Here is a 27,965-nt window from a genome sequence, read left to right as displayed (position 1 = left end):
AAACTGCAAACTGAGCTTAACACGCTAGATAGGTAGGATATAAATTAGCAAATTCTCACCTTTAGTGATAAACAGGCTGGCAGATTCTTAAGGCACAAGTTGCCTTGGCTTTCCCAGGTTTTCATATACAGGCTAAAAATCCCTCTAGCCTGGGACCATCACTTCCCACAGTTCAGTCCTTGCCCCTCAAGTGTTTTCAGGTGTGTTGTTGTAGCAAAAGTGACGTACCATGATGATGCTATTGTCCCCCTTTTATATCTTCTTCCCACTTGCTAGAAAGCTCTTTGCTATGACCTGGGTCAGACAGTTCCCATTGTGTAGTGCTATCTTTTGAGATGTTTCTATTGTTCACAGTTCCTGGGGTAATCCTTGTACTTGTGTGCATTTTCTCAATGAGCCATTAACATTGTTTGGCCTTTTTACTGTTGTACCTGAAAGGCTGCTTGTGAGTGTTTTCAACCTCACAACATGTTTCAGTAACACATACATAGCCAAACTCCATAACTTCACATTCGATGATGGCACATACAATCCAATGAAATATTGTCTAGCAGATCACGACTTTTAGAATGATACCTCACAAGGCATAGTTTGTACAAAACGTATCCTAATTACATGACAGTGGTGAATATTGGGGTGCCAGGGTGTCACAAATAGTACAAAACAATAAACATTTTGTATCCTCTGAAGTGTTAGAAATTTATTTGCGCTTGTGATTATGCAGCCCTCTAAACAATTTATTCTAGCACACATCTGACCTGTAAAGGCATAGATTTGACTTTTTGAATCCCAGGTAGAAGCTGTATTTGCAACTACTGACCCTGATTCTTCATTTTGGCTCAGCTAAACTCAGCACAGAAATGAGGGGGAAACACTGCTGAAGGTGGTTTTATGTCACTTTTGTGGCTCCCACATTCTGGGTCTGAGAACTGGAGCAATCCCCAGTCTAAGTGAAAGTAGCCTGAAAAGCTGCTGTGATTTACTCTCTGCTGCAATGGCAATCTATGCATTGTCTCAGCAGCCCAGAATAGCTGGCATATAGTGCACTCTGGCCACCCCTCTAGGCCAAGGGCTGCAAAGGGGGCAGCATAGGACCGTTCCTGTGGTCCTTCAGCAACAGGGAATTCCCCGGAAGTATTCCCAACTGATTAGTTCTGCAGAGCTTGCATACAGAGGCCGTGGCAGAGCTCAGAATCAAGTCCACTGTTTTTAAAAGAAAAATGCAGAACACATAAATTAGCCTTATGCCTTGTGAGAGAGTGGGGTTTTGTGCTAGTTCATGTGCCTGTGGTGGTTCTATGAGAAAGGGACTTGCATTCTTCACGGTATTTAATACAATTCTTGTTTGTTTTTGTTTTAAGCTGTCACTGGTTGAGAACCACTTGGCTCGGATAGAAGGGAGGGCATTAGTGAACATGTTCGATTTCCTGTCCAAAGAGCTGGTGAGGCTTCAGGAAGAAAGGAGGATCCATGCTTTTGCCATGCTGGCTGAGAGGCAACGGCGCATCCGGGAAGCAGAGGAGAGTGGACGCCGCCAGGTAGAAGAGAGGCGCCGGCGGGAAGAGGATGAGATCTTCAAACAGGCAAGTGGAGGAGACAGAATTCTTCTATTGACCTAGTTACTGCCTCTTGGGGAGCTGGATTACTTATGCCAATGGGAGAAGCCCTCCCATCATCATAGGTAGTGTCTACACTGTAACATTTTACATGTAGACAAACCCTCAGTCTTCTGACTTTGTCATGAATGAATCTAGGTCTCTAGATCCCTGCAACACATAGCTCCTCTGTCCTCCTCCCAGCTGTGGCTCTGCCTGGATCATCTCCAAGGCTAATGCTCTGTCATAAGTCATCCTGCAGGGTCAAAGCATTGGGTCTGCTTCTGGTCAGGATGTTTTCAACCAGAGGTTCTCCTTTGAGTGCTCATGTCCATTCCACTGCACATGTCCATTCCACTGTACGTGTGTGTGCCTTCAGTATACTCAGGTCAGAGACTTTCAGTTGCAGTACTGGTAGGGTGGAGGGTGCCGTGCATATCCTCATGCTGAGACCCCAGGGTGTAAAGGGCAGAGCTGCTCCACCTCCCTCTCAGATCCTTCTTATCCATGGCAAAAGTTGGGGCTCCCCGTTTCTCCTTAGAAACTTATTTCATCTTCAGTGTTTTTCACTAGCTTTTTGTAAATAGTCATAGTTGTTAGTAGTAGTACTATCCCCTTAAGGGAATTTTTTTCTTTTATTGTTCTTTTTGTCTGTATTAATTATGCAGAAATGTCCTGGATTCCGTGTAGCACTTGTAAAGTGACTGTGCCTGCTAAGGACAGACATTCTAGCTGCTTGTTTTGTTTAGGAGAGGGGCATTCCAATACAAGGGCTCTATCTGCTTACCCTTCCCCTCCCAAACAAAGAAACAGAGTGTGTTGCCTGAGGGAGAACCTTCTTAAGTAGGTGATGAGACCTTCCTCAGCATCTGAGGACTCAGCTGCTTAGCAATCTGAGATACCTTCAACCACAACTGCTCTTCCTCTTCAGCCTAAAACGACTCACAAAAGCTTTGGTGAGAAGAAATGTTTGTCTCCTTCCCGAGATCGGTTGGGTTCGAGGGGTTTTTCAGAAGACAAGAAATCCTCCCTTCATCACCTGAAAAAGATTTGGGAATCATGGTGAATAATTAGCTGAACATGAGCTCCCAGTGCAGTGTTGAGGCCAAAAAAGCTAATGCAATCCTTGTATGCATAAACAGGGGAATCTTGAGTAGGAGTAGAGAGGTTATTTTACCTCTGTTTGGCAGTGCTGCAACTGTTGCTGGAATACGGTGTCAAATTCAGGAACGATGTTGATAAATTGGAGAGAGTTCAGAGAAGAGCCACAAGAATGACTAAAGGATTAGAGAACATGCCTTATAGTTATAGACTATTTAGCTTAACAAAGACAGTCTGTAATACCTACCTAGGGAACAAATATTTAATAATGGGCTCTTCAATCTAACTGAGAAAGGTACAACAATCCAATGACTAGAAGATGAAGCTAGACAAATTCAGACTGAAAGTAATGTGTAATTTTTAAACTGTGAGAGTAATTAACCATTGGAACAATTTACCAAGGGTCGTGGTGGATCCTCAATTACTGGGAACTTAAATCAAGACTGAATGTTTTTTTCTAAAAGATCTGCTCTAGCAGTTATTTTGGGGAAGTTCTATGTCCTGTATTATACAGGAAGTCAGACTAGATGATCTCAGTGGTCCCTTCTGGCCTGGGAATCTCTGAATCTTCCAGCCGGAAGCACAAGCATAAGTCCTCCAGTACCAAGTCAACAAGCTGCAAGGGGCAATCCCCAGTACCATATGAGACAGTGCTGTTGATTCTGGTACTGATAGTCTCAGTACCATTGAGATTGCACCTTCTGCATTGTCTCCTGAGGCATCAGATGAAATGTTGCCGCCACTCTCGGTGCCTGACATGTCACAGGCCTTTATGACTACGAAGGACCTATTATGCCTCCTCCCGGTACTGGACTCATCACTTTTGGAGCAACTGGGACCATCTGTTCAGTCCCAGCCTATACATTCAGTACCACTTTCAAAGAAGCTACCGGTACTGCCATCTTCATTGACTCCTACCTCAGTACCGAGAGTGCCATATGAATCTACAGCTATTCATCATCAGCTGCTTTGGTACCAGCTGTGGTATTGACTTCCACACAGGACATAAGTAAGCTGTCTGTGACCTGAGTACCATCATCACTATAGCTGTTTTCTTCAACTTCAGTACTACCTACCCTCTACGATTTCATTATTACCACTGGTACTGATACCAACAATGGTGTCTCCTTCAATGTTGACTGGATTTCATTGTCCATGTTTGTACCATAGTACCCTTTCCTTAAGAAGATCTCTAATTCGTACTGGACTGGCTTCAGGTTTCCCAAAAGCGGATTCTTATATCTTTTCTTTGGATTTAGATGATGGATACCAAATTTGAAGGCATTCCAAGTAACAATGTGAATTTTAGAGCACTTAGAGTCAAGCAGTAAATAGAGAGCTGGTGTAGACCTTAACTATAGTAGACTTGGTGGTCCATTACAATGCTGAAAGGGGGACTTTTTAGTAAGGATGTGGGAGAATGGAGGAAAGGGACTCTACATGTCCATCTGCAGCACAGGGGAATCCAAGGAGTGTGAAGTGGCCCATTCATCTCAATGAGGTGTTCTCAGCTGAATGTGAACAGCCCATGCAAATGAATAGAACCTGAAGCAATAGCTCTGATATGAATGACCTGCTCCATTCATGTCTGAGAACCCTTGCTATGCATCATACATGCCCATGCTCAACTCTTCTCCTCTGTGGCATCAGTGTATTCTTGGTGCATGCCACCAGTATGTCTGTTCCAGCTTCATACTCGGGGGGCAGGGATTCCACATATCCTTGTTAATATGGTGGGGGTCAGGGAGAGGGCCTCAGACTGGATAAGTCCACCAGAATTCAGCTCACATGAGGGAAGCATGAATGGGGGTGGATGTCAGACTCCCCTAGAGGAGTTGCGACCCCTAGATGCTGGCACACACACAGAGATAGGGAGAGAGGCTTAAACTCACTCCTCTAAGAGAGGCATCCCCCTGGATCGTGGCACACACTGGAGGAGAACATGGGGTTCAGAGGTGCCCCTGCTCCTGTTCTCACCTAGTCTCCCTGTCGCTTGCCTCATGTCACCCGTCCCAGTGAGCTCAAAATGATGAAAGCCAACACTGTATGATAAACCATCTCTCTGCAGACCACTACCAAGTGCTGGGCAGATCATGGTCTGGGAACATCTAAACTAAATGCATTATAAGAAATCCAATGTGTTCATCCTGCTTCTGTTCCACGTTGCTTTGATAAAGTATTTTGCTTCAGAATTCAAGTGACTACAAGAAGATTAATTTATTGAAGCTGTGGTAGTTCTAATCACATCTAAACTGCACTGATGCTGTAAGATGTTATTTGCCAGCTGTTCAGAGGACTATGAGAAATGAGTTGGTGTTTGGCATTCAGTTAATGGAGCTAGCACATTGTACAGGAGATAGGAGAGTGTGTCCATAAACATGAAAGATCAGAGTTTTGCCTTGGGCACAGGTCATTTTCTGTACAACTAGTTCCCCAGGAAAAGGCCATTAGAGAAGGAATCCTCATGTGACGGGATCCCCAGGGTGCAGCCTGGGACTGTGGGACTGCTGTGCCCCCTTAACTCTCCAGCCTGGGCTGTCTCTCTCAGTGCTTTGCCAGTGACAAGCAGTAAACTCCTCCAGGTGCTGTTATCACTCAGCACAACCGCATTGTGGAGCCCCACACCCAGCTAGATTGAATGAATGCTCCCAGGGCCACTCATGGATCACACAGAGAAAGGCACCAGCCAGATCCCCCCAGATCCCAGCCTTGTACCTCAGGAATATACCATCTTGCACTGCTCAAGATCATTTCTTGAGCAATACAAGTTTATTAATTGGTTCACCACTTCATCAATGGAAAGTGGATATACACCAGCCTTTGTAAACCTGAGCCAATTTACCAAGCACTTCAAACAAACTCACTGGTAAAGATAAACAGTAAAACAAGTTTATTGATTACAAAATATAGACTATAAGTGAAAGGCTAAACATCAGAGATAGTTACCAAAGATGATAAAATATTAGCATGCAGTCTAAACTTTCAACCCTATTAGACGGGGCAACATCTAGATTAAGCAGTTTTTCTCACCCCCACTGGATATTGCAGTTCATAGTACATGGGTTTCACCCTTGAAACCTGGGCCAGTCTCCTCTGTTGGAGTCTTCAGTTCCTGAGTGACCTTGTTGCTTGCAGCATAGGTGTGGGGAGGAGAAAGTCCAAGCATGGGGCCCCATGTTATGTTTTATATCTTTCGTCCATGTGCTTGGAGAACACAAGTCCAGGCTTGTCTGGTGGCATTGCTGAGTCACCACCAGGCAAGGTTGAGCAATTCTCCTGGTGTGGGGTTGGTCAAGTGAGTCATTGCATTGTTACGTAGCTCCCTTGCTGGACAGTGGCTGTTGATGGTTGTTCGACACCCGCCCAGGCATTGGTTATCTCCCTGGTTACTGTCTTTGGGGATCTAGTATCTGGGCGCTTCCCAAACCCACAGCATATTTTAGTGACAGCCATATAACACAATTCTCATAACTTCATATGCATTAATTATATGTATATAATTTATATACTTATTTAGATGGAACAGTGGGTTTCAGCAGATCATAACTTTTCCCGTGATACCTTTCAAGGCATGCTTTGTATTCAATATCACAATTATATACAAATGATGAATAGGGAGGTTACAGGGTGCTCCCCTGGGTTGTAGAGAGTCACACCTCACACTATGGATTCGTCTACACTGCAGCTGGAAGTGTGTCAAGGTAGTGTGCTAAAAATGGGAGCTTTGCCATTTGGCAGTGCAGCTTAGGCAAGTTGCCTGAGTTACATATCCTGGGGGACTGGGCAGGTTTGTACTCAGGCGGCTAGTCTGAGCCACTACCTGTGCTACCCCAGCTACACTGCTATTTTTAGCACACTAGCTTGAGCAGAACTAGTGTGTGTCTGTCGGTCTGAGCTGGAAAGCTTCCAGGTGCAGTGTAGAAATGTAAGACAACTTCTCATAGACTGCACGTGTCTTCTAAATTAATTGCCCTCAGATAGCCCAGATTAAGTGGCGAGTCTCAGCTGACACACCATAGTCTTTGCCTCTCCCCACAGACGGTCCCAGCAAGTGGGTACTACACAGCAATGAACATTTTGTATCTTGAGTCAGAGAGACATCTTGATGCTTGTTTCAGGTGGTTAAAGTGCACCAGAGTACTGTTGATTCTTACCTGGAAGATGTTATCCTGAACAGCATGGAAAGCACAGCTGAAGAACAAGCCAGGGAAGAGATTCAGAAGGTGGCTGTGGAAATCAATGACGTTGCTTATGAAATGGAAAGCCGGTATGTCCTGGAGTGGACAAAGTACAGTTAGACACTGCTTTGCATAATTCAGACCCTGGCTGGCTAGCTAAATTTATAGTCTAGGGCCAGCACCGAGGGTGGGGCAATACGGTTCATAACACTACATAGACATGCTGCAGTTTTCATCCACTAGGGAGGCTCAGCCAAGTGTGTAACAACAACTCCTAAAAATGTGCAGATACGGTGGTTCCCAGTCAAGCTCAGATGTGGCGAGGTAGGACCTATTCCTGGCAGCTGTGCTGATGTGCCCTGACCATAAGATGAGAGTTTCCCAATGTCCCCCCACAAAGCCTTTACATTAGGATTTTCAAAGGCATGCAAGGGAGTTAGACACCCACGCCCTGTTGAGATTTAATGGAAGCTGTCCACCTAACTTCTTTATACTCCTTTGAAAACCCCAGCCATAGAAAACAGCTAACATGCAGGTGTCCTTTAATCTGGAAACGGATCTGTCCTCTAAGGCTTAAAAGTGTTTTTAGAGCAGATAGGCTTTGAAGGAAATACAGCAGATATCGGAGCCTCCTAGAAATAAAACCACCTTTCATTCAGAAGTTAAAAGAAGTTTTTTTTTTTGTTTTTTTTTTTTTTAAAGAAACTGCTAATCTTAATGAGGTCAGACATATTGGCTGCTCCTTATGTAGGTCTGAGCTGAGTTCATCATGTTGCTGAAAACCTCAGTATGAAGTTCAGCTGTGCCTCAAAAGTAGGGTGACCAGATGTCCCGATTTTATAGGGACAGTTCCAATTTTGGAGGCTTTTTCTTAGGCTCCTATTACCTCACACCCCGTCCCAATTTTTTACACTTGCTAGCTGCTCACCCTACTCAGAAGTGACTGTCTTTTAGGAGCTGCCATGCCTCCAGTTCAGTCTTTCTGACCCCTTTTGGTGTTTAGCCTTAAAAATACAGTGACACAGAACCCATCTTCATGGCAAAGCAGCTGTGTATTGTGTAGCCACATGAGTTTTCCCCAGGTCTTTAACATTCTGCTAGTGCAGATAATGCATTCAGCCTCTTAACTGGTTGGTAGCCCCCCAAGGAGGAACTCTGACCTGAGATGTGGCATAGAAGATGGCACTGGGACTAGCCAAAAATGAAGTTACAAAAGGGAAGAAATTGGCCGATTCAGCAAGGACCCAAAGACTAAACTGACAGACTTAGCGATCCTCTCACTGTAGAGAGAGTCTCTCCAGTGCAGAAGTACCACACATCAACAGGTTAGTATAGGGGTATTTAGCTGGCGTTGTGTCATTTTGGGGTTCAACCCAGACCAATAAGGGTTGCGTCACCACCTGCCCTGCAATTCTGGGTGCCTTAAATGTTATGGTGCTATGCACACAGCCCAGATGCCAACAGCCAGCCTACAAGCATGCAGGTCACTCCCTTGCTTCCACTGTTTTCAGAGTGATCCCAACCCCCACATTTCCCTAAAACTGTCTCCCTGCTGTGTCCATTCCCGCCCTCGCCTGGAAAACTAACAGAAGTTAAGCTGGCTGCTGCTTTAAAGAGACAGAAACAGCAGATGTTATCTTGACTGAGTTAACAATCACTTCAGTTCAATCGAAGCACTGGCTTTGTATAGAGCAGCGGTTCTCAAATTGTAGGTCAGGACCCCAAAGTGGGTCCTAAGGGCTGACTTAGACTTGCTGGGGACTGGGGCCAAAGCCCAAGCCTCAGAGCTTTAGCCCTGGGTAGCGGGGCTCAGGTTATAGGCCACCTGCCTGGGGCTGAAGCCCTTGGTCTTCAGCTTTGGCATCCAGCAGGGTGGCAGAGCTCGAGCGGGCTCAGGCTTCAGTCCCCACTCCTGGGGTCATGTAGTAATTTTTGTTGTCAGGAAGGGGTTGCAGTGCAATGAAGTTTGAGAACCCCTGGTGCAGATAAAAAGTAAAACACGTTTATTCAATCAAAAACACATTTTAGTCATAATTCTAGTATATATCTGTATAATCCTTTGCAGGTTGACCATAGCTACATCATGCAAGAATATTAATGATCAGCGAGTTATTAGTTTTCTGGTGACATGTTACATGACACCTTTTAGATACAGATTATAACAATAATGAGTTGGAGTACGTTGTGCTGGTTATGCCAGCTGAAATTCAGTGCTAGATACCAGGGAGTCTCTTGCCTTCTGGCATAGGGATGCTCTTAGGGTCCTGGCTGTGTACCAATTTTTGTGGATAAACAGAGGCCTTCACTTTCCCTGGCTGACACTTGCTTTCACCAGCACTAAAGTCACTTCAAAATAGTTAAACAATTTTTTAAAATGTTAAGCGGAGTGTGGTAGTGGTGCGGTGGGAAGTAAAGTAATAAATGCTAATTTCACTCTCCATGTGTGTTCTGTAGCCGAACTCGTCTGCAATCAGAAGAGATTGTAGCAGAGCTGGTTTATGGTTTCCTGATACCAGAATTACAGAAAATCTCTGTCAAGGAGAAAGGTAAGGAGGCCAATAGCTTTGTTCTCTTTTTTAACTGATTTATTGGCTGAAAGGTCCATCTGCCAGGAGTTTCAGTAGAGTCTGAGGATATGTCTACACAGCAATAAAAGACCCATGACAGCTAGTGCAAGCGCCCAGGTGAACTGACTTGGGTTTGTGGGGCTCACACTGCGGGGCTAAAAATGGCAGTGTAGTTGTGCGGGCTCAGGCTGGAGTCTGGGCTCTGAAACCTGGCAAGGGGGGAAGAGTCTTGCAGCCCAGGTTCCAGGCTGAGCTTGAAAAATTACACTGCTATTTATGTGCTCTAATCTTTTTAGGCACAGTGGCTCAAATTCAACCCTAGTGTAAGCACGTATAACTCCATTGAAATCAGTGGAGCTGCACCTACTTATGCTAGAGCCGAAATAGTCCATTATTCCTTGAATATACTGAAACAAGTGTTTGAATAGCACTGAATTAGTCTGAATTATTGTGTATGGAACAATTTCCCACTGACTGCAAAAGTCCCTAATATGTAGTTAATTTATGCAAATAGAAAATGTACAAGGACGCTTATATTGTGTTTCTTTCTCTTTGTTCCTTTCTAATTTGCCCAGAAACTAGGAACAGATGTAATGTCTTATGGTTGATTTTGCGACATCACGTTTGCAGTGGAAAATCTTATGTTATTGTAGAGAGGGCATTGTTTTAATCAAGTCTGATTATTATGGCTCCATAGTTCAGAGAATGGAAGGACATTAGAAATCCACGTGTCATGATGATGATCAGGATAGAATGACCGTTCTTGATCAGGAGACTTCTCTTGCCCGGCCCATTCAGAAGATTGCAGACATGCTCCCCATAAAGCGTGCATTGACTTTGAAAAGCAAATGTAAAAAATTGCATAATAGGAGTTCTATCTTTTATTGTCTCCAGAGCAAATGTGCTCACAGTTTACTGATTAAAAATATAAATATTTGCTAACTATAAGCCCTGCAAACATAGTCTGGGATATAAGAATCATGCTAGCTTCTTTCTGGCTTGTGTATCACCAACAATAACAATCAAGCACCTAGCAAACAATTCTGTTGATGGTGCATGAGCTAGAATAGCTCCTCTCTTAACTGTGCAGGCTCTGCAGGGCTAACAGAGTAGTCAGTACAAACCAGTTATGGTCACTGAAATCTTCAGCTACATCCAGGGATCAGATATGGCCACTTTTATAAAGCCACTTTTCAGAGTAGATCTGGGCATTGGAGAGTTACAATTAGCAAAATTTATTGCAATGAGTTATTTTTTGGACTTAAATGTAAAAAAGCCACCTTTCTATTGATATATTTTAGCTATGTACATTTAATTTAGAACACAAGAGGTAACCACTCAGGAAAAAGATAGGGATGTCATTGTAAATAACTCAATGAAAACCTGTGCTTCATGTTTAGCAGAGGCAAAAAAGAAACGAAATATTAGGATGCATATTGTTGCCTCTTTTCAACCTGCTTGGCAAGTCTAAGTTCAGAATCCTGGGGATGTTCCAGTTGGGAGTAGAAATTGACAGAGTCTGGAATTCTTCTTTGAATGATGGTCCCTATGTGGATTCCAAACGTGGGTGCACATGCGTGCCATGCACCCAAGCCGGAACTGTTCGTAGTAGTGTTCGTTGACCCGTACATGCGTTGGCCACGTGGTACGTCTGAGATTTTAAGAGGCTTTGGGAGTCGACGCCATTCCAGTTCCCTCTTACCACTGCATGGCCAGAGTTTGAACCCCCTGTTCCTTAGTGCTCTTAACCTGCTAAGAGAACTTTGTCTGTTTTTTCCTGTAAATAGTTTCTTCTAGTTGTAGTTAGTTGTCCATGGTCGTTAGTTAGGTCTCCCCTTTTTTCCCCTCAACGGGGTGCTCCCCATCCCAGGGCTATGCCCCGGCAAGCTGGCTTTAAAAGCTGTGCTTCATGCTCGTCTTCCTTCTCTGTGAGCGATGAACACGAATGCTGTCTCTGTTTTGCTTTAGCGAAGCTCACATTGTCACCCATAGCTCCATCTGCCACTCCTTCCCGTCTCGAACTCGGGAAGCTGGAGAACCTCACCTCCGCAAACACCTCATGGAGGAGAATATGCACCCACGTGAGCAATCGAATCCTGCGCCGCCAGATCCACCGGAGCGCTTCTCCAGGCCCTTCCCATGCGGCAATGGTGGTACTGCTGAAGCCCCACCATGTGCGTAAGAAACACAGACATGGGCGTAAGGGTGACTTCCCGAGGGGAAGTGCCTCCAAATGCAGCATTGCCTCCCTGAGCTGTGCCAGGTCGGGTGAGAAGTTGCGCGTCAAGCCAGCCGCTCTACCTCCAAAGAAATCTCGTATGGAGCGTAAGTCCACACATCACCACATCCCACCAGCACCACTTCTGGCCACGGTGCATGGCCCACTGCCTTCATCCCCAGAACTGTCAACATGGCCGGGACCATCCGGACTTTCACACCTGGTCTGCGCACACTGGGATGCTTGTCCTCTTTGATGCCAGCAGCCGAGCTCATGCTGCTGTAGACTGGTTCCCCTCAGTGCTCCGGATCTCCAGCTGCTGTGAGGCTTCCATCTAAGGCGGATGAACCTCTCCTGCTCTGGCAGCATCCTGCTCCACTCTGCCTGTCTCCGCTGGCACTGTCGACCACCGAACCTCTCCTGCTCCTGGACCGCCATGCCTCGCACCACGACAGCCCTGCGTCTACTGGACGTGTCTTCTGATTTGGAGAGGTTCTCTGAGCCAGAACATGCCTTCTCACCTTTGCGTTCCTATAGCCTGAACCCTTGGTGCCAGCTCTACCCACTTGTGTATGGTCCCTCTGCCGAGACATGGTTCCGTAACACTTGGGGACTGCCGATGCCCACGGATCTGTATGTCTGGCCCCACTGGCCCTCCTGGGACCCTTATCCTTACGGGGTACCGTCTCTGCCACATCACCGACCGTCTCCGATCCACACTGTCCCTCCCTCCATCCACACAGACACCCAGGACATTGCCACATCGCCAGTCCCTACTGGAGCCTCTTCGTCCCCAGACGATGTGCTCTTCAGCCTGCAAGTGGAAGACGTTCAGGACCCCAGAACCAATTCCTGGCCATCCTACATCCTCTGGACGGGCGTTGTGGAAAGGTGGAAATGGTAAAGGTAGCAGCAGCAGAGTAGTGAAGGGGCTGTGTGTGTGTGGGCGAGATGGCCCTTGTGCGCGTTGGGGAGGTGGAGTCGAAAGGACAACCGTTGCCGCCTACTGTTGGGGCCGGGGTATAGATGCCCAGTGGGTGGAGGGTGGCACAGAAGTTCTTAAGGGAGTGGAGGGATTCATCTATTTTATTGCTGAAGAGCTTGTAGTTGTCAAGGGGGAGGTCCTCTAAGGTAGTCTGGACCTCTTTCAGAAAACGGCTGAATTTAAGTCACGAATTGTGGCACAGCACCACCCTGGATGCCAGAGGGTGGGATGTGGTATCAGTGGTGTCAACCATGGCTTGGAGGGCCAACTTGGCAACTGGCTTGCCCTCATTCAGGAGGTGGTTCTACTCCAGAGGAACCCTCAGTCCGGGCTCACAGGGCGACCCACTTCTCATTCCCTGGACCACCAAACTACACTACACCTTCCCTCCCATCTCCTGGAATAAATTGCCTAGGAAGGTTGTTGAATCTCCATCTCTGGAGATATTTAAGAGTAGATTAGATAAATGTATGTCAGGGATGGTCTAGACAGTATTTGGTCCTGCCATGAGGGCAGGGGACTGGACTCGATGACCTCTCGAGATCCCTTCCAGTCCTAGAATCTATGAATCCCTGCTCCCACAATTCCTGCGCAAGGTGCGGCAGGATTATACTACTGTCTTTCTCATAGCCCCCTCCTGGCATCACCATATTTGTTCACAGATCTCCTTCGCCTTTCTACTCACCGCCCCCTCCCACAATCTACCTCACAAATCTCCTCACACAGGTGCACGGCCACTCATGGCACCCCAACCCAGGCCCTCTCCACCTCATGACTTGATATTTGGATGGGGCTTACATGTAGACAGGGCGTGCTCCGCCCCCATGTGTGAGATCCTCACTCACAGCAGACAACCATCCACTAGAGCCCGTTGTCAGGTTAAATGACGCCGTTGCACCTCATGGGTGCACCGCCACTCCCTAGACTTCTTCTCCATTCCCATCCTCCTGGATTATCTTCTTCACCTCCGCCAGTCGGGCCTTGTCCACTCCTCCGTCCATGTCCACCTAGCAATGCTCAGTGCCTTCCTTCTTCCTGTTTTCCGTCTTCACCCACCCGACTACCACCTGCTTCCTTCATGGCCTTCTCAACACCTTCCCCTCTGTGCAGAAACCTACTCCCTCTTGGGACCTGAACCTTGTCCTCTCCACCCTCATTAAGCCACCCTTTCAACCCCTTGTGACCTGCTCCCTCACCCATCTCTCCACAAAGGTGACCTTTTTGGTGGCCATTACCTCCGCGCAGTGAATTAGTGAGCTGGCAGCCATGATTGCGGACCCATCCTTTAACTGTCTTCCACAAGGACAAGGTCTCCCTGCAACTTCACCCCAAATTCCTCCCCAAGGTGGCCTCCCCGTTCCACCTCAACTGCACACCTTCCCGAGGGAGTGCACATTATACTCTCTCAATGTCCACTGGGCATTGGCTTTTTATCTCCAATGCAACCATGCCTTCCTGCTTGCCCTGGCTCTCCCTCGCCATTGCAGAGCGCTGCCAGGGCTATGGCCTCTCTTCACAACACCTCTCCAAATGGATCTCTCATTGTATTGAGGACTGCTATGCGCTCTTTCACGTCCTGTCCCCTCCCTCAGGAGTCACAGCTCACTCCACACGTCGCCACGTCGGCCTTCTTGTGGACGTTCTGTGGCAGGACGTTTGTAAGGTGGCCTCTTGGTCCTCTGTCCACATATTTTCCACCCACTATGCTATCGGCCCTGCAACAGCAACAGATGAGGCAGTCGGTCAGGCTGTCCTGCAGACCATAACTTCTCAAGAGCCCTTGCACCCACCTCCACACTGAGCACTGCTTGCTACTCTCCCACATATGGAATCTACATAGGCACTATCACTCGAAGAAGAAGAGGAGGTTACTTACTGTAACTGGTGGTTCTTTAAGATGTGTGGTTCCTATCTGGATTCCAATGCTCGCCCTCCATCCCCTCTGCTACAGGCTCCATCGCTTACTGGAACAAGGGGAACTGGAGTGGCATCAACACGCACAGCCTCTTAAAACCTCAGAGGCGCCACGCGGCCGATGCATGACACATGCGCAGGTCAATGGACACTACTACGAACGGTTCCGGCTCCGGCGCATGACACGCCTGCGCACCCATGTTTGGAATCCAGATAGGGGCCACACATCTTAAAGAACCACCAGTTACAGTAAGTAACCTCCTTTTTTCTTTGATGCAATCTTGTTTATTTACAAGGGATGTACAAGGTCCTGCTTCTCCAAACACAGGGGGAGCCAGAAACAAAGTAACAGTTTCTTAACTTACAGCCCCAAGCTTCTTTAGCCAGCACCAGACCCAAAAAGCTCTCTCTTTTGCTTTTTCCAGGGTCATGTCTAACATGTTCACATGGTGCTGCCTGGCTTTCTTGCCTCTGAGTCTGTGTTCGGTGTCCTGTCTGTCTCCATTTTGATTCTGCACCCCAGCTTGTCTTTCACTTACACAACCCTTTGGTCACAACAAATACCAATGGAACCCCCGCCCATCTGAGGTTAGTTTTTAGGCAGACTATTAGGCTTTGTTTTAGGTATGGCCACGTAACTGCTTCTTACAGCTATTGTAAATGAAGGATGCCTTCGCCCATTGGTTTTAACTCAACCCATAACAAGATTTAAACTTATTTATAACAATATATATCTCGATGATATGCCCTAACCTGGAATACTGTGTTCAGTTCTAGTCCATGCGACTCCAAGAGGACAGAGCAGAAAGGGAGGGTTCAGAGATGGTTGCAGGCGATCAAATATATAGGAAAACTTCCATATGAAGAGAGGATGAAAATATTGGGACTTCTGACTTTAGAGCGGCACTAGCAAACAGTCATCTAGGCACCAAAATATTAATTGTGATAAATGCTAAAGCAAGTACTGAAGTATTGAAATTAAACAAGGCATCCCCGAAATACTGCAGAGTAAAAGTGTCAAAGGACTCCAAAATTTGGGATAAACCAGATAGGACCTGACCAGAAGGCAAGGTCGGACCCAGGAAAGAATGCACTGGGGTCTCGAAGAAGAGCTGGAGCAATACTTGATATGGTGGAAAGTTTCCTGTGGAAACTCATTTTCCAAACATTGTCAAGAAGGAACTACACCTCTATCCCGATATAACGTGACCCGATATAACACAAATTCAGATATAACGCAGTAAAGCAGTGCTCTGGGGGGGCGGGGCTGCGCACTCAGGTGGATCAAAGCAAGTTCGATATAACACGGTTTCACCTATAACGCGGTAAGATTTTTTGGCTCCCGAGGACAGTGTTATATCAGGGTAGAGGTGTAATTGGAAAGTTCCAAAGACACATTTATATGCAGCAGTGTGTCTGCCAGCAGAGGGCCTGGCTCATGCTTTATCCTGCTACTGCTGCCCTTAGAGGTCAAAAAATCTTAAGCACTAGTGGCATTCTGCCATCTCACGCTATGGAGCCAAGACTCAGGAGTGAGAACCCTGCATAGTGATAGCTTCAGAGAAGCAGAATTACAAGGTAAGTAATTTTTTCTTCTTCGAGTAGTGTCCCTGTAGATGCTCCACTCTACGTGCACTTACTCTTTGATTGGAGATTTCACATAGCTGTGTCTGTTTGGCCAGCACATGCATATTACTCAGTTTCATGCTCGCACTGTTGTTATATAGCAATGTGCAAGTGAACCGCCTTCAGTTCCTTCTCAACCGCCTCGGAGCCTTAGCAGTTTTCCATGTTGAGTTTTACCTCAAATGTATCCCTTTAGCTCTTATAGTAGTTAGTTTATTATAATTGTTTTTAGTGGTAGTTAGTAGTAGTTTTAGATGTATTTATCTCTTTCTTAGTTTCTCCCCTGCTGGGAGCTTTATGTTACTGGGAGAGCATGCCTGGTTCTCTTGGTTTCAAACACTTTCTATCATGGCTGGAGGCAGTCCCAGTGAGTGACAGGCAATCCCATGCATCCATTGCCTCGGGAATCTCATATTTCCAAAAGTACAACTTCTCTCTCGTATTAAAATCTAAACTCAGAAAAAATAAGGGAGATCAAATTTCAGCTATCCATGGTGGAGAGCTTGCTGCACCCAGCCTCTGATCCAGGCCAGGGGATTCCCCCGTATGCCGGTCTCCAGTCAGTTGGCTATCTCTGCTGTCTCCGAGACGCACTCCTCAAAGGTGTCTAAGAGGAAGACCCAAGATTCCTCTCATAAGACTTCCAAAACAGTGCCTCAAGTTCTCCAGGTAGGGAATCTACCTCGAAATCATAGTTGCCAATGACACCTGCCACTTTGGCATCCATCGGTCTCTGACTCACTACCCACAAGGCTGCTGGTTCCTCAGATACTGAGAGCACTGTAAAGCCTAAAGACTTCAAAATGTGGGGTTCTGATAGGCCATCAATACCATCAGAGGAGTGAGGTGGCGAGAAGAGCTCTACCTCTTCTCAATCAGTAAAGAAGTCTGCTTGGGCTCCATTTGGAGTCATTCCCCCCCTCCAAGCATTTGAGATTCAGTACAGTCAACTGTATCAGCCGCCATTACTTCGTCTCAGGCCATGGGCACTGTACCAACAACACTCTGAATACTGTTCGAGTTTTGTTTTCCACAAGACCTCACTGTGTCCAAGACACCCGGATCACCATTGCTCAGCTCCAATCTGCTCTTGATACCAAGGACCTCCAGACATCTTTCCAGTACTGACGGTTTTACTTTCTTTTGCTTCCTGTGCTCCCACCACTCCAGAGTGATCTGTAAGAGGAGGATTCTAATGAACATTTTGCCTCGGTCTCTCAATTATCTGTCCAAGGTGCTCCTCTCCATTCCAACAGAGGCACTTTTCCAGAGGTCTTTGAGGAAATTGATCTCACTTGTGAGAGACATCCACAGCCACCATCTCACTGGTACAAGCGCCCATGGATGCCTCCACCCACGCCACCTCCTTGGCCATACTTGGATCCCTGGGCCTAGGATTGTGTATAGGCCTATGGGACAGGGCCTATATGATCTTTCCTGCACCTTTAGAAAGGCTTTAGAAAGGACAACTCTCACCCCTTTTTTGGATAGAATTCCAATAGAAGGGAGTGCAGCAGCTCCATAGGATTTAGCATTTGATGCAGTATCTCATAGACTCATAGACTTTAAGGTCAGAAGGGACCATTATGATCATCTGGTCTGACCCCCTGCATGCTGCAGGCCATAAAACCGTCCCTACCCCTTCCCTGGACTCTGCTGTTGAAGTCCCCAATCCTGTTTTAGGTGACTTCGATTGGCAGAAACCCTCCTGCTAGAGATCCCTGCCCCATGCTGCGGAGGAAGGCGAAAAACCTCCAGAGGCTCAGCCAATCTGCCCTGGAGGAAAATTCCTTCCCGACCCCAAATATGGCGATCAGTAAGACCCCGAGCATATAGGCAAGAGTCTCCAGCCTGACCCCTGTCGGCCATTATACAATTTACCTACCATTTCTTGGTTTTCCTTGACTACTATGTTTTACCATTAAACCATTCCCTCCATAAATTTATCTAACTTAATCTTAAAACCAGACAGGTCCGTCGCCCCCACCGTTTCCCTCGGAAGGCCGTTCCAATATTTCACCCCTCTGACGGTCAGAAACCTGCGTCTAATTTCAAGCCTGAACCTCCCCACGGCCAGTTTATATCCATTCGTTCTCGTATCCACATTAGTACTAAGCTGGAATAATTCTTCTCCCTCCCTCGTATTAATCCCTCTAATATAGTTAAAGATAGCAATCATATCCCCCCTCAGCCTTCGCTTTGTCAGACTAAACAACCCAAGCTCCTCTAGTCTCTTTTCATACGACAGGTTTTCCATTCCTCTGATCATCCTAGTGGCCCTTCTCTGCACCCGTTCCAGTTTAAGTTCATCTTTTTTAAACATGGGAGACCAGAACTGCACACAGTACTCTAAATGAGGTCTCACCAGCGCCTTGTACAACGGAAGCAGGACCTCCTTATCCCTACTAGATATACCTCGCCTAATGCATCCCAAGACAGCATTGGCTTTTTTCACCGCCACGTCGCATTGTCGACTCATAGTCATCCTGCGGTCTACCAGGACCCCTAGGTCCTTCTCCTCTTCCGTTACTTCTAACCAATGCGTCCCCATCTTGTAACTAAAATTTTTATTAGTCATCCCCAAATGCATCACCTTACACTTTTTACTATTAAATTTCATCCTATTCCTGATACTCCAATTCACAAGCTCATTCAAGTCTCCCTGCAGGATATCCCTATCCTCCTCCGATTTTACAACGCCTCCCACCTTCGTATCATCCGCAAACTTTATCAGCCCACTCCTGCAATCGGTCCCGAGGTCAGTTATAAATAAATTAAATAAAATGGGTCCCAAAACCGAACCTTGAGGCACTCCACTAGTAACCTCCCTCCAACCCGACAGTTCACCCTTTAATACGACCCGCTGCATTCTCCCCATTAACCAATTCCTTATCCACCTCTGGATCTTCATATCGATCCCCATGTTTTTCAGTTTAACCAATAATTCCTCATGGGGTACAGTATCAAACGCTTTACTGAAATCCAGGTATATTAGGTCCACCGCATTTCCCTTATCTAATAAATCCGTTACTTTCTCAAAGAAGGAGATCAGATTCGTTTGGCACGATCTGCCCTTCGTAAAACCATGTTGTAATTTATCGCAATTACCACTAACCTCCAGGTCCTCAACTAGTTTCTCTTTTAGAATTTTCTCTAACACCTTGCACACTACAGATGTTAAACTAACAGGCCTGTAGTTACCCGGATCACTTTTTTTCCCTTTCTTGAAAATAGGAACCACATTAGCTATTCTCCAGTCTAACGGGACCACCCCCGAGTTTACAGATACATTAAATATTATCGCTAACGGGCCTGCTATTTCCCGCGCCAATTCCTTCAATATTCTCGGATGAAAATCGTCCGGTCCTCCCGACTTAGCCCCATTAAGGCATTCAAGTTTTGTTTCTACCTCGGATACGGTAATCCTCCATCCTGAATGCCCCTCTGTAGTGATGCTAGCATCCCTAATACCTTCATTGGCCTCATTAAACACCGATGCAAAATATTCGTTGAGATATTGCGCCATGCCTAGATTGTCTTTAATCTCCTCTCCGGCAATAGTCTTCAGCGGTCCCACTTCTTCTTTCTTTGCTTTCTTCCTATTTATGTGGCTGTAAAACCTCTTACTATTGCTTTTAATTCCCCTCGCTAGGTCCAACTCTACACGGCCTTTGGCCTTTCTCACTCTATCTCTACATTCTCTGACTTCGCTAAGGTAAGTTTCTTTACTAATCCCTCCCCTCTTCCACTCTTTGTACGCTTTCTGTTTCTTCCTAATCGCCCCTTTGAGTCGGTCGCTCATCCAGCTCGGTCTAAATCTCCTGCTTTGTAATCTTTTTCCCTTTTTTGGAATGCAGGCCTCCGACAGCTCATGCATCTTTAACTTGAAGTAATCCCAGGCTTCTTCTGCCTTTAGATCCATTAATACGTTTGCCCAATCCACTTCCCTTACCAGTCCCCTTAATTTGTTAAAATTGGCCTTTTTAAAATTATAAACCCTAGTCTTTGACTTAATTCTGTTACTCCTCCCATGTATTTTAAACCGAATTAGTTCATGATCACTGGAGCCCAAATTGTCCCCCACTACCACTTCCTCAACGAGGTCCTCACTACTTACCAGAATCAAATCTAAAATGGCCTCCCCCCTCGTCGGTTCAGCTACCACTTGATGAAGGAATTGATCAGCAAGCACATCTAGGAACATCTGAGCCCTATTATTACTACTAGCGTTTGTGCCCCAATCTATATCAGGGAAGTTAAAGTCCCCCATAATTACACAGTTTCTATTAGTAATTACTTCTCTAAACACATTAAATAGTTCCTTATCCATATCCTGGGTCGATCCCGGCGGTCTATAGCACACTCCAAGCACTATCCCCGGAGAGGCTCTAGTAGTCCTATTACCCAGTGTGAGTATTGCCCAGACGGACTCTGTGTTACCTAATCCATCAACTATTATTTCTTTACAGCTTATTTCACTATTGACATACAATGCCACCCCCCCACCTTTACCTTTATTCCGGTCTTTCCTAAACAGCGCATACCCCTCCATACCTGCGTTCCAGTCGTGACTGCCATTCCACCACGTTTCTGTTATTCCTACGATATCTGGTTTCAGCTCTTGGACCAAGAGCTCCAATTCCTCCATTTTATTACCTAGGCTTCTGGCATTGGTGTATAAACACCCTAATGTATGTCGTTTAGCCTGTCTCCCATTAGTAGCACTATAAGTTGCGGGCCTCCTTGCGTCCATCCCCCCTGTCCTTCCTATGTCCAATCTCATCTCCCCGGCTATGTCTCCTCTCATTTTACTCACCTTTTCCATACTGGAATCTGGCGTGGAGATTAACTGTGCATCTCCCAACCTTCTCCCCAAACTTCCTAGTTTAAAGCTCTTTTGATAAGATGAGCCAGCCTCCCTCCCAGAAGTCTATTTCCTTCCCTACTCAGGTGGAGCCCATCCCGCGAGAACAGGTGTCTGTCCCCGAAAGCCTCCCAGTGGCCATACATCCCAAAGCCCTCCTTATAGCACCACTCCCTTAGCCAACTATTTATTCTCACAATCCTATCAGCCCTTTGCTGCCCTTCCCTCGGAACGGGCAGAATCCCACTAAAGATAATCTGAGCCTCTATCTCCTTGAGCGTCTTCCCCAGCCTGGCATAATCTCCCTTGATTCTCTCTAACGAGAACCTAGCCGTGTCATTCGTTCCTACATGAAGGATTATCAAGGGGTTCTTACCTGCTCCTTTTAGGATCCTTTTCAACCGCAGGTCCACATCGCGTATCTTTGCCCCCGGTAGACAGCACACCCTTCTGTTCTCCGGGTCCGCCCTGGTCACAGGCCTGTCCAATCTCCTCAGTAAAGAGTCTCCAATTACATACACCTGCCTTCGCCTGGCAACAGTGCGATCTAGTAATCTAGTCTCTAGTCCCTCTAGTCCTGACCTGTGCCTGTTCCTATCTTCCCTTATGCTCCCCCTCATGCCTTCCTGATTCCTCCCGTGGCCCAGAATTGGTGCTGTCTCCATCAACTCCTCCCCTCTCTCTCTCGGACTAGCCGCTCTTCTCTTCTTCCTCACTCTCCCACCCTCAGCCGCCACCTGCTGCCCCTCCACCTCGCTATCCAAACACTCGAACCTATTCCTGAGTTCTATTCCCCCCTCGCTGGCCCTTCTTTTCCTTGGCCTGCTTCTCACAGTCACATGCTTCCACCTCCCATGTTCTCCCCCTTCCATTCCCCTCTCACCGTCCTCTGCCTCTACCTGCGCTGCAGGACACTCTCCTTCAGCCCCTCCTTGCCTGTCCTCCATCAGCTGCTCAAACCCCCGCCTAAACTCCACCAGGGTATCTACCTGCATCTGCAGCCCCTTAATCTTTTCCTCCAGTAACACTATCAGGCGACACTTCATACACACATACCTGTGTTCCGGCTCCCCTGCTAGGACCATATACATACCACAGCTTCCACATGCAGCCATCTGCATTCTGTCTGCTCCTGCTGCTTGGCTCATGCCTGCTGCACTCCCTGCCCACAGCACCTGTGGGAGCAGAGCACACACCGAACCCCGCCCTCCTGCCTCCCCCTTTACCTCCCCCTGCAAACTCCCTCTCAAACTCCCCTGTTAGCCGCCCTGTTGGCTGCCGCTGCTCGCAGCTGTCCCGCTGCCTGGCTGGGCGGCCGCTTTTATGGGCCCCTTGATCAGCCAAGCCCCGCCCCCTGCTCAGGCCTCGGCGTCCGTCCCAGCACCCAGCCCCTGCCGGCCCCTACAAACCAAAACAAACAAACACACAAGAACACCCAGGAACACCCAGGACAGATGCAAATACAGGTACCTTCTCCTCCAATGAGAACTCCCTCTCAAACTCCCCTGTTAGCCGCCCTGTTGGCTGCCGCTGCTCCAAATGAAGTCAAAATGCCTTGGAAAAGAGGAGCACTGCCATGTGGATTGAAAACAGACTCAAGAAAACAAATGAGAGCTGGTCACTGGCAGTGTATTGAGTCCGAGGAGCTGCAGGGCTTAGTGTTAGACCCAGTCTTACTTTACATCTTCATTATGGGTCTGGAAGATGAGTAATCAGCACATTAATGATATTCAGACATGATAGTGCGGTCCCATCTATACTGTTGCAACGACCGTGTTGGAGACCTGATTTCAGCATGTTAGAGCCACAGGAGTCAACGTGGGTTTCAGTTGCAGTTAAAATGTGACTCAGTCTTGCAGTATAGATGGACCCAAACCCTGGGACAACCGTGGACTTTTGCAGACCATGGTTCAGTCCTGCCTGCACAACCAAACACTTTTTAAATCATGATTGGGGGGAGGGGAACAGTGTATTAATATTGGAAAGCTATAAACACAGAGGGAACTACAAGTAGTGGGATAAAATGAAGGAAAGGAAAATGTAGGCTGAACGCTTTAGACTGGGGAATTGTCACCCAAGCAAAGGATGGGAGAGTTTGATTGGAGGAAAACTATAAAATGGACAGTAAGGAATTGTCCTGCATTGGCCCAGGGAGATAAACTAGGTGACTTATTGGGTCTCCTCTGTCTCCAGTTTCAGGTATTCTTTGACTCAGCACTCATCAGCAAACCTACAATAACAAAGCAGTAGCCTGCAGTAAACTCAGCTCAGCACTCATAAGGAATCCTGTAATAACAGAGCTGTAAAAAGCCAGTGTGTGCACCAGGGCTAGAGTAAGAATCCTGGAATTTAGAGGACAGATTTCAGATGCACTCTTTCAAAGATTTGTTACAATAAACAAATAGTGATGGGGAAAGGAGTTTAAAACACAGGAGTACCTTTCTCACTTTTGCCCTGAGTAGGAGAGAAACACACTTGGCAGGTCTGTCCATTTCCACAGCTTGCCTTCAAAGCAAAATGCAAGGTTGCTTGCTACTATTAGATGGCAGTAGAACCCTATCAGCCCAAACCAGAAGGGTGTGATTTTTCCTGAGACAGGCTTTTTCATAGCTCCTGTAAGCTAAGAGCTGCCTTTGGGGGAGCGGGGGAGGGTGGGTGTCCATGCAGAGAATTCATGCAATATGGCTCCAAGGGAAAATCCTCTCTCTTCTTTGTGTACAGTGAGGCAGTCCCAGCGGAAACACATCAGTGCTGCTCATCAGATCATCCACAGGAGCACGGACATAGCAGTGGCTCAGAACTCTTCAGTGGTGGGACAGCAGGCACTGGGTAATGGAGAATCTGTGACCAAGATACCAGGGAGTCCTCCTCCTGTGGCAGCCAGTTCTGCTCTCAGCAGAACAACTGCTGAACAGAGTGCGGCAGAGGTTATAGAGAGTCCTTATGCTGTCCTAGCCAGCCAAGCATTGTATGATGCACTGCATGACGAGACCCAGCAGGGAGGGTTAGTGGTGAGCCATTCAGCTACATCGGACAGGCAATCGCTGGCTGACGTAGCCCCTGCAAAGAGAGAAGATGAGTCAGGTGAGTTTGAGATCTGTTTTCCCTGCCTCAGTCATTGGGGCTCAGTCCCTGGGGGAGGGAAGGAAGTTGCACCCTCTTTGTTCAGGGCACCAGCCTGACTGTACACAGGATGGAGAAGCATCTCTCTCTCCATCAGAACGTCCCTCAGGGGCAGCAACATCTGGATCTCTTGCAGACTGCCAACATTGTTGCCTGGAAGCAGTCCTGAGAGCATTATGCCATAGAAGCCCCTGTCCAAAGCAGTCTGTCACTGTATTTGGTTCAACTCCCAGAGATTTTTACTGTCTAAACCTTAAAGATGTAGTTTAACTGTTGAACAGTGAAATTCCACTTATGGTTGTCAAGGGATGGGAAGGTTAGTTCAGAGAACTGGGAGTTTGCACTACATACATCTCGTCCTTATTTTGCCACTGTCCATAGCATGTGGAGGCTGGGGTTGGGCTCTCAAGCCCACCTGACCCCCTGGGTCTGAGCTGGGGGGCTGCCCGAGCTGCAATGGCTACACTGCTATTTTTAGCACACTAGCTCAAACTGAGCTAGCACACGTCTACCTAGAGGGGAGGCTCACTCCCAGCTTCCTTGTGTTAATAACCCCATGCTCATAGGAGTGGTCCCACTAGCTGCAGTTGGACTGTTCACATGAGCAAGTCAAGCAGCATCTGGCCCTATTGTACTGGGGCTGTGGTAGCAGAAATATGGCTATGGCTGAGGTGACACATTCATTCAAAGACCACATTTTCAAGTGCTTATAACTTTCCTGAAATGTTACCATTTGGCCTGACTTTCCTGGTGAATGTATTTGGAAAGAGCATAAATTCCATTTTGTTGGTGTGCTGACTTTGCCTTGATTGCAAGTGTGTGATTGCTCAAGCTCAGAATGTTTGGAAGCAACATCCTGCAAATGCGTGTAGTGCATTTATTTGATTATCGATCTGCAAGGGACTCACTGTGCTGTTGGATCTCTCCTTTTCAAATTCCTGATTTTTGTAGGTTTAGAATCTCAAACTTAAACTCAAATAAATGCCAACCCCAAATGCATCCAACTTGTTCATGGAAACATGGCGTAGCCGCACTAGGTATCAGAAGTGCTTACGTGTGTAGAAAGAAAGAAAGTCACACCAAGCTGTAGCTATTTGTTTACAAATCGATTTACTGCACATAATATAATGAGCTTATAATATCACTACGTACTTCCCCTTTACATCACTTACCTGTATAACCACCTGGCCATTCTGTGTACCAGGTAATATTATTTGCATGTAGAACTTCAGATATACTGTGAATGAGGCATTGTCTACACTACCGCTTAAGTTGATGTACGTTATGTTATTCAGCAATATGAAAATACCACCCCCCTGAATGACATAAGTTATATTGACTTAAAGCAGTGTCTACGCTGCACTATGTCAGTGGGAGACACTCTCCTGCCAACATAGCGTCCACCTCTTGTTGAGGTGGAGTAGTTACGCCAACGGGAGAGTGCTGTCCTGTCGACATAATGCGTCTTCACCAGATGTGCTAAATTGGCGCTTCTGAATTGAAGGCAGCGGCACCGATTTAGCACAGTAGTGAAGACAAGCCCTGAGTAACTGCTACCGCAGTGTGTAATTCTATCCTTTTGCGATACAAATAACAAATTGTTTAGAAACTCAACAGTGCGTTACTATAGGATTTTTGCATTAAATTTCCTTTTTTTTTGTTTTTTGATTTTGTTTTTTTTAGGGGGAGAACATAAAACAGAAATGAAAGACTGGTGAGTGAATACACTATATGTAGTCCTGTGAGCCATGAGTCAGATGGGGGGCTCGGGAGAGGAAACAGATAAAAAACAAAGCCATGTGATTACACACTGAAATAATCACTGGGCTGCAGGTGCTATGACTATATATGTATGCTGGCCAAAGGATAGCTGGATTTTATTGCAGAATTAGAGGGGTTCAGAGTAGGGGTGATGAGAATGATTAAAGATTAAAAATTCTCCTATGAAGTAAGATGAAAAAGATTAGGATTTACCTTAGAAAGGAGTGAGAAAGAGAGGACATGATAAAAGTATACATAAAATAATGACTGGTCTAGAGAAGGTAGAGCAGGAGTTTCCCTGTCTCATAACATGAACAGATAGTCAAAGAAATTTGAAAAATAGTGAATGCAAATCTGATGGGGAAAAAAAAAGTGTTTTCACGCAACACATAATTAGAATGTGGAGCTCACTGACACAGGTTGTCTTTGAAACCAAAAATTTAGCAAGAGTCAAAGAAGGATTGGACACTTACATGGATAATAAAAACAGTCAAACTTTCAAAAGTTAGTGTTAACAAAAAATTGGAAGAGAGATGAAACCTGGTGCTTCAGGGTTTAAATCAATCTAACAACTATTAGGGATTAAAATGAGGCCTTCCTGGAGGGCAGATTATCCCCCATCTGCCTGCAGTAGGGTTTCCTTCACCCTCCTCTGAAGCTTCTGGTGCTTATCACTGTCAGACAGGAGCCTGGACTAGATGGAGCTTGGATATGATGGATTTTTAGGAACAAAAATCACGTGTTGTTCCTAAAAATCACATGTTGAAATAAACCTGATGCCTGCATTTATTTGGTGATATGGTTTTTAATGGACAAAGTATTCAAGAACTTGTTCTGATCATAAAGGCAGCCTCCTGTATTCTCTACTATGTATATGTAGTAGGGGGTAGAATCTAGGAGTGTAAGAACCCTAATCTTTAAACGTCCTGACTTTTAAGGGACGCTATCAGGGTAGTGCAGCATTTTGCACTGATTTTGACATATCATGTAAGCTAGGTCTGTGGCCGGATGTGTGGTGGAAATGTCATTTTATTGATGGAGATTCCACTGCCAGTGCTTTAGAAATTGCTTTCAATTGTCATGTGTGGTTTCTTTGTCAGACTTGGCTAAACGTGCTTTGAAGAAGGAAAGAGGCTCAGCGACAAGAGGCACAAGAAGACTCCATTCCCTCTCCTAGCGGGGAAAGAGAAGTCTTTAGGGGTGATCTTTGTATCTGAAATATGCACAATGGATTCCTCTGGGTCTACAGTAATAAAGATTGGGAACATTCTCTCTTGCTTGCTGCTGGTTTTACAAACGTGCCACAGTAATTGACACTGTACTGTATGGGCAGGTTCTGGATTTTGATAGCTATGACGATCTGTTGACTTGAAGTGAGATGGTGAAATATGGCCCCTGGGCTTGATGCAATAATGGGAGGCTAGGAGTCTCATTCCCAGAAGCCAGGCTTTTAACAGGCCTGAGGCTTTAATGCAAACTAAAACCTTGTCTACCTTAGAAAGGGTTTGCCAGTATAGCTATATGGGCAAACTCTGCTAGTAGGAACACAGGCACATGAGTTCTTTTGCTGACTTACCTTATACCAGTTTCCTGAACAAAATAAGCTATACTCCCTAAAGCACATTTTATGACAGTAGAACTGCATCTGCACTAGGGCTTTTGCCAGGATAGAAATGTCATAAAAACACCCATCCCTCTGTGCCACTTTCTGTGCAATGCCATTCTCTGTACACCTGGCCACACAAATGCTATGGGCATATCTGCCACCACTGGGCCAAATTAATTCCTTTTATAACATTGCTGAAGCCAGCCCTAGAGTTATCCACAAGGGCAGAACTTGGCCTCCTGTCCAAGTTTGCAATCTCCAAAAGCCATTAAGCCAGGTCCTAGCTGCACTGTTACCAATTTCCTCCTCCTAGTAGCCTTGGCTCTGGCCTGACTAAGTGATGATTTTGACTAGATGATTTTGAACCTCCTTCCACTCAGCTTCCCCAAGCAGCCACACCTTTTTGGAGGGGGCGTCAGTATTTTCT

The 27,965-nt window shown here is 46.4% G+C and overlaps 1 protein-coding gene across 4 annotated transcripts in view; it reads left to right on the top strand.

The window, feature by feature from the left end:
- The window catches only part of CFAP91 (cilia and flagella associated protein 91), a 60,491-nt gene extending 33,289 nt beyond the window's left edge, over window positions 1-27,202 (top strand). For all 4 annotated transcript variants that reach the window (XM_034788640.1, XM_034788649.1, XM_034788658.1 and 1 more), the window contains exons 14-19: window positions 1,362-1,583; window positions 6,815-6,963; window positions 9,329-9,420; window positions 23,770-24,132; window positions 25,855-25,885; window positions 27,033-27,202. In XM_034788640.1, the coding sequence (XP_034644531.1) occupies window positions 1,362-1,583; window positions 6,815-6,963; window positions 9,329-9,420; window positions 23,770-24,132; window positions 25,855-25,885; window position 27,033 (858 nt within the window). In that variant the 3' untranslated portion in view covers window positions 27,034-27,202. The remainder of the gene's footprint in view (window positions 1-1,361; window positions 1,584-6,814; window positions 6,964-9,328; window positions 9,421-23,769; window positions 24,133-25,854; window positions 25,886-27,032) is intronic.
- Window positions 27,203-27,965: the final 763 nt, after the last annotated feature.

Source organism: Trachemys scripta, chromosome 1 (assembly GCF_013100865.1).
Source record: "Trachemys scripta elegans isolate TJP31775 chromosome 1, CAS_Tse_1.0, whole genome shotgun sequence".
NCBI classification, from domain to species: domain Eukaryota; kingdom Metazoa; phylum Chordata; order Testudines; family Emydidae; genus Trachemys; species Trachemys scripta.
The sequence above is the reverse complement of the archived record's forward strand: the minus strand, read 5'-3'. Positions and strand labels throughout refer to the sequence as shown.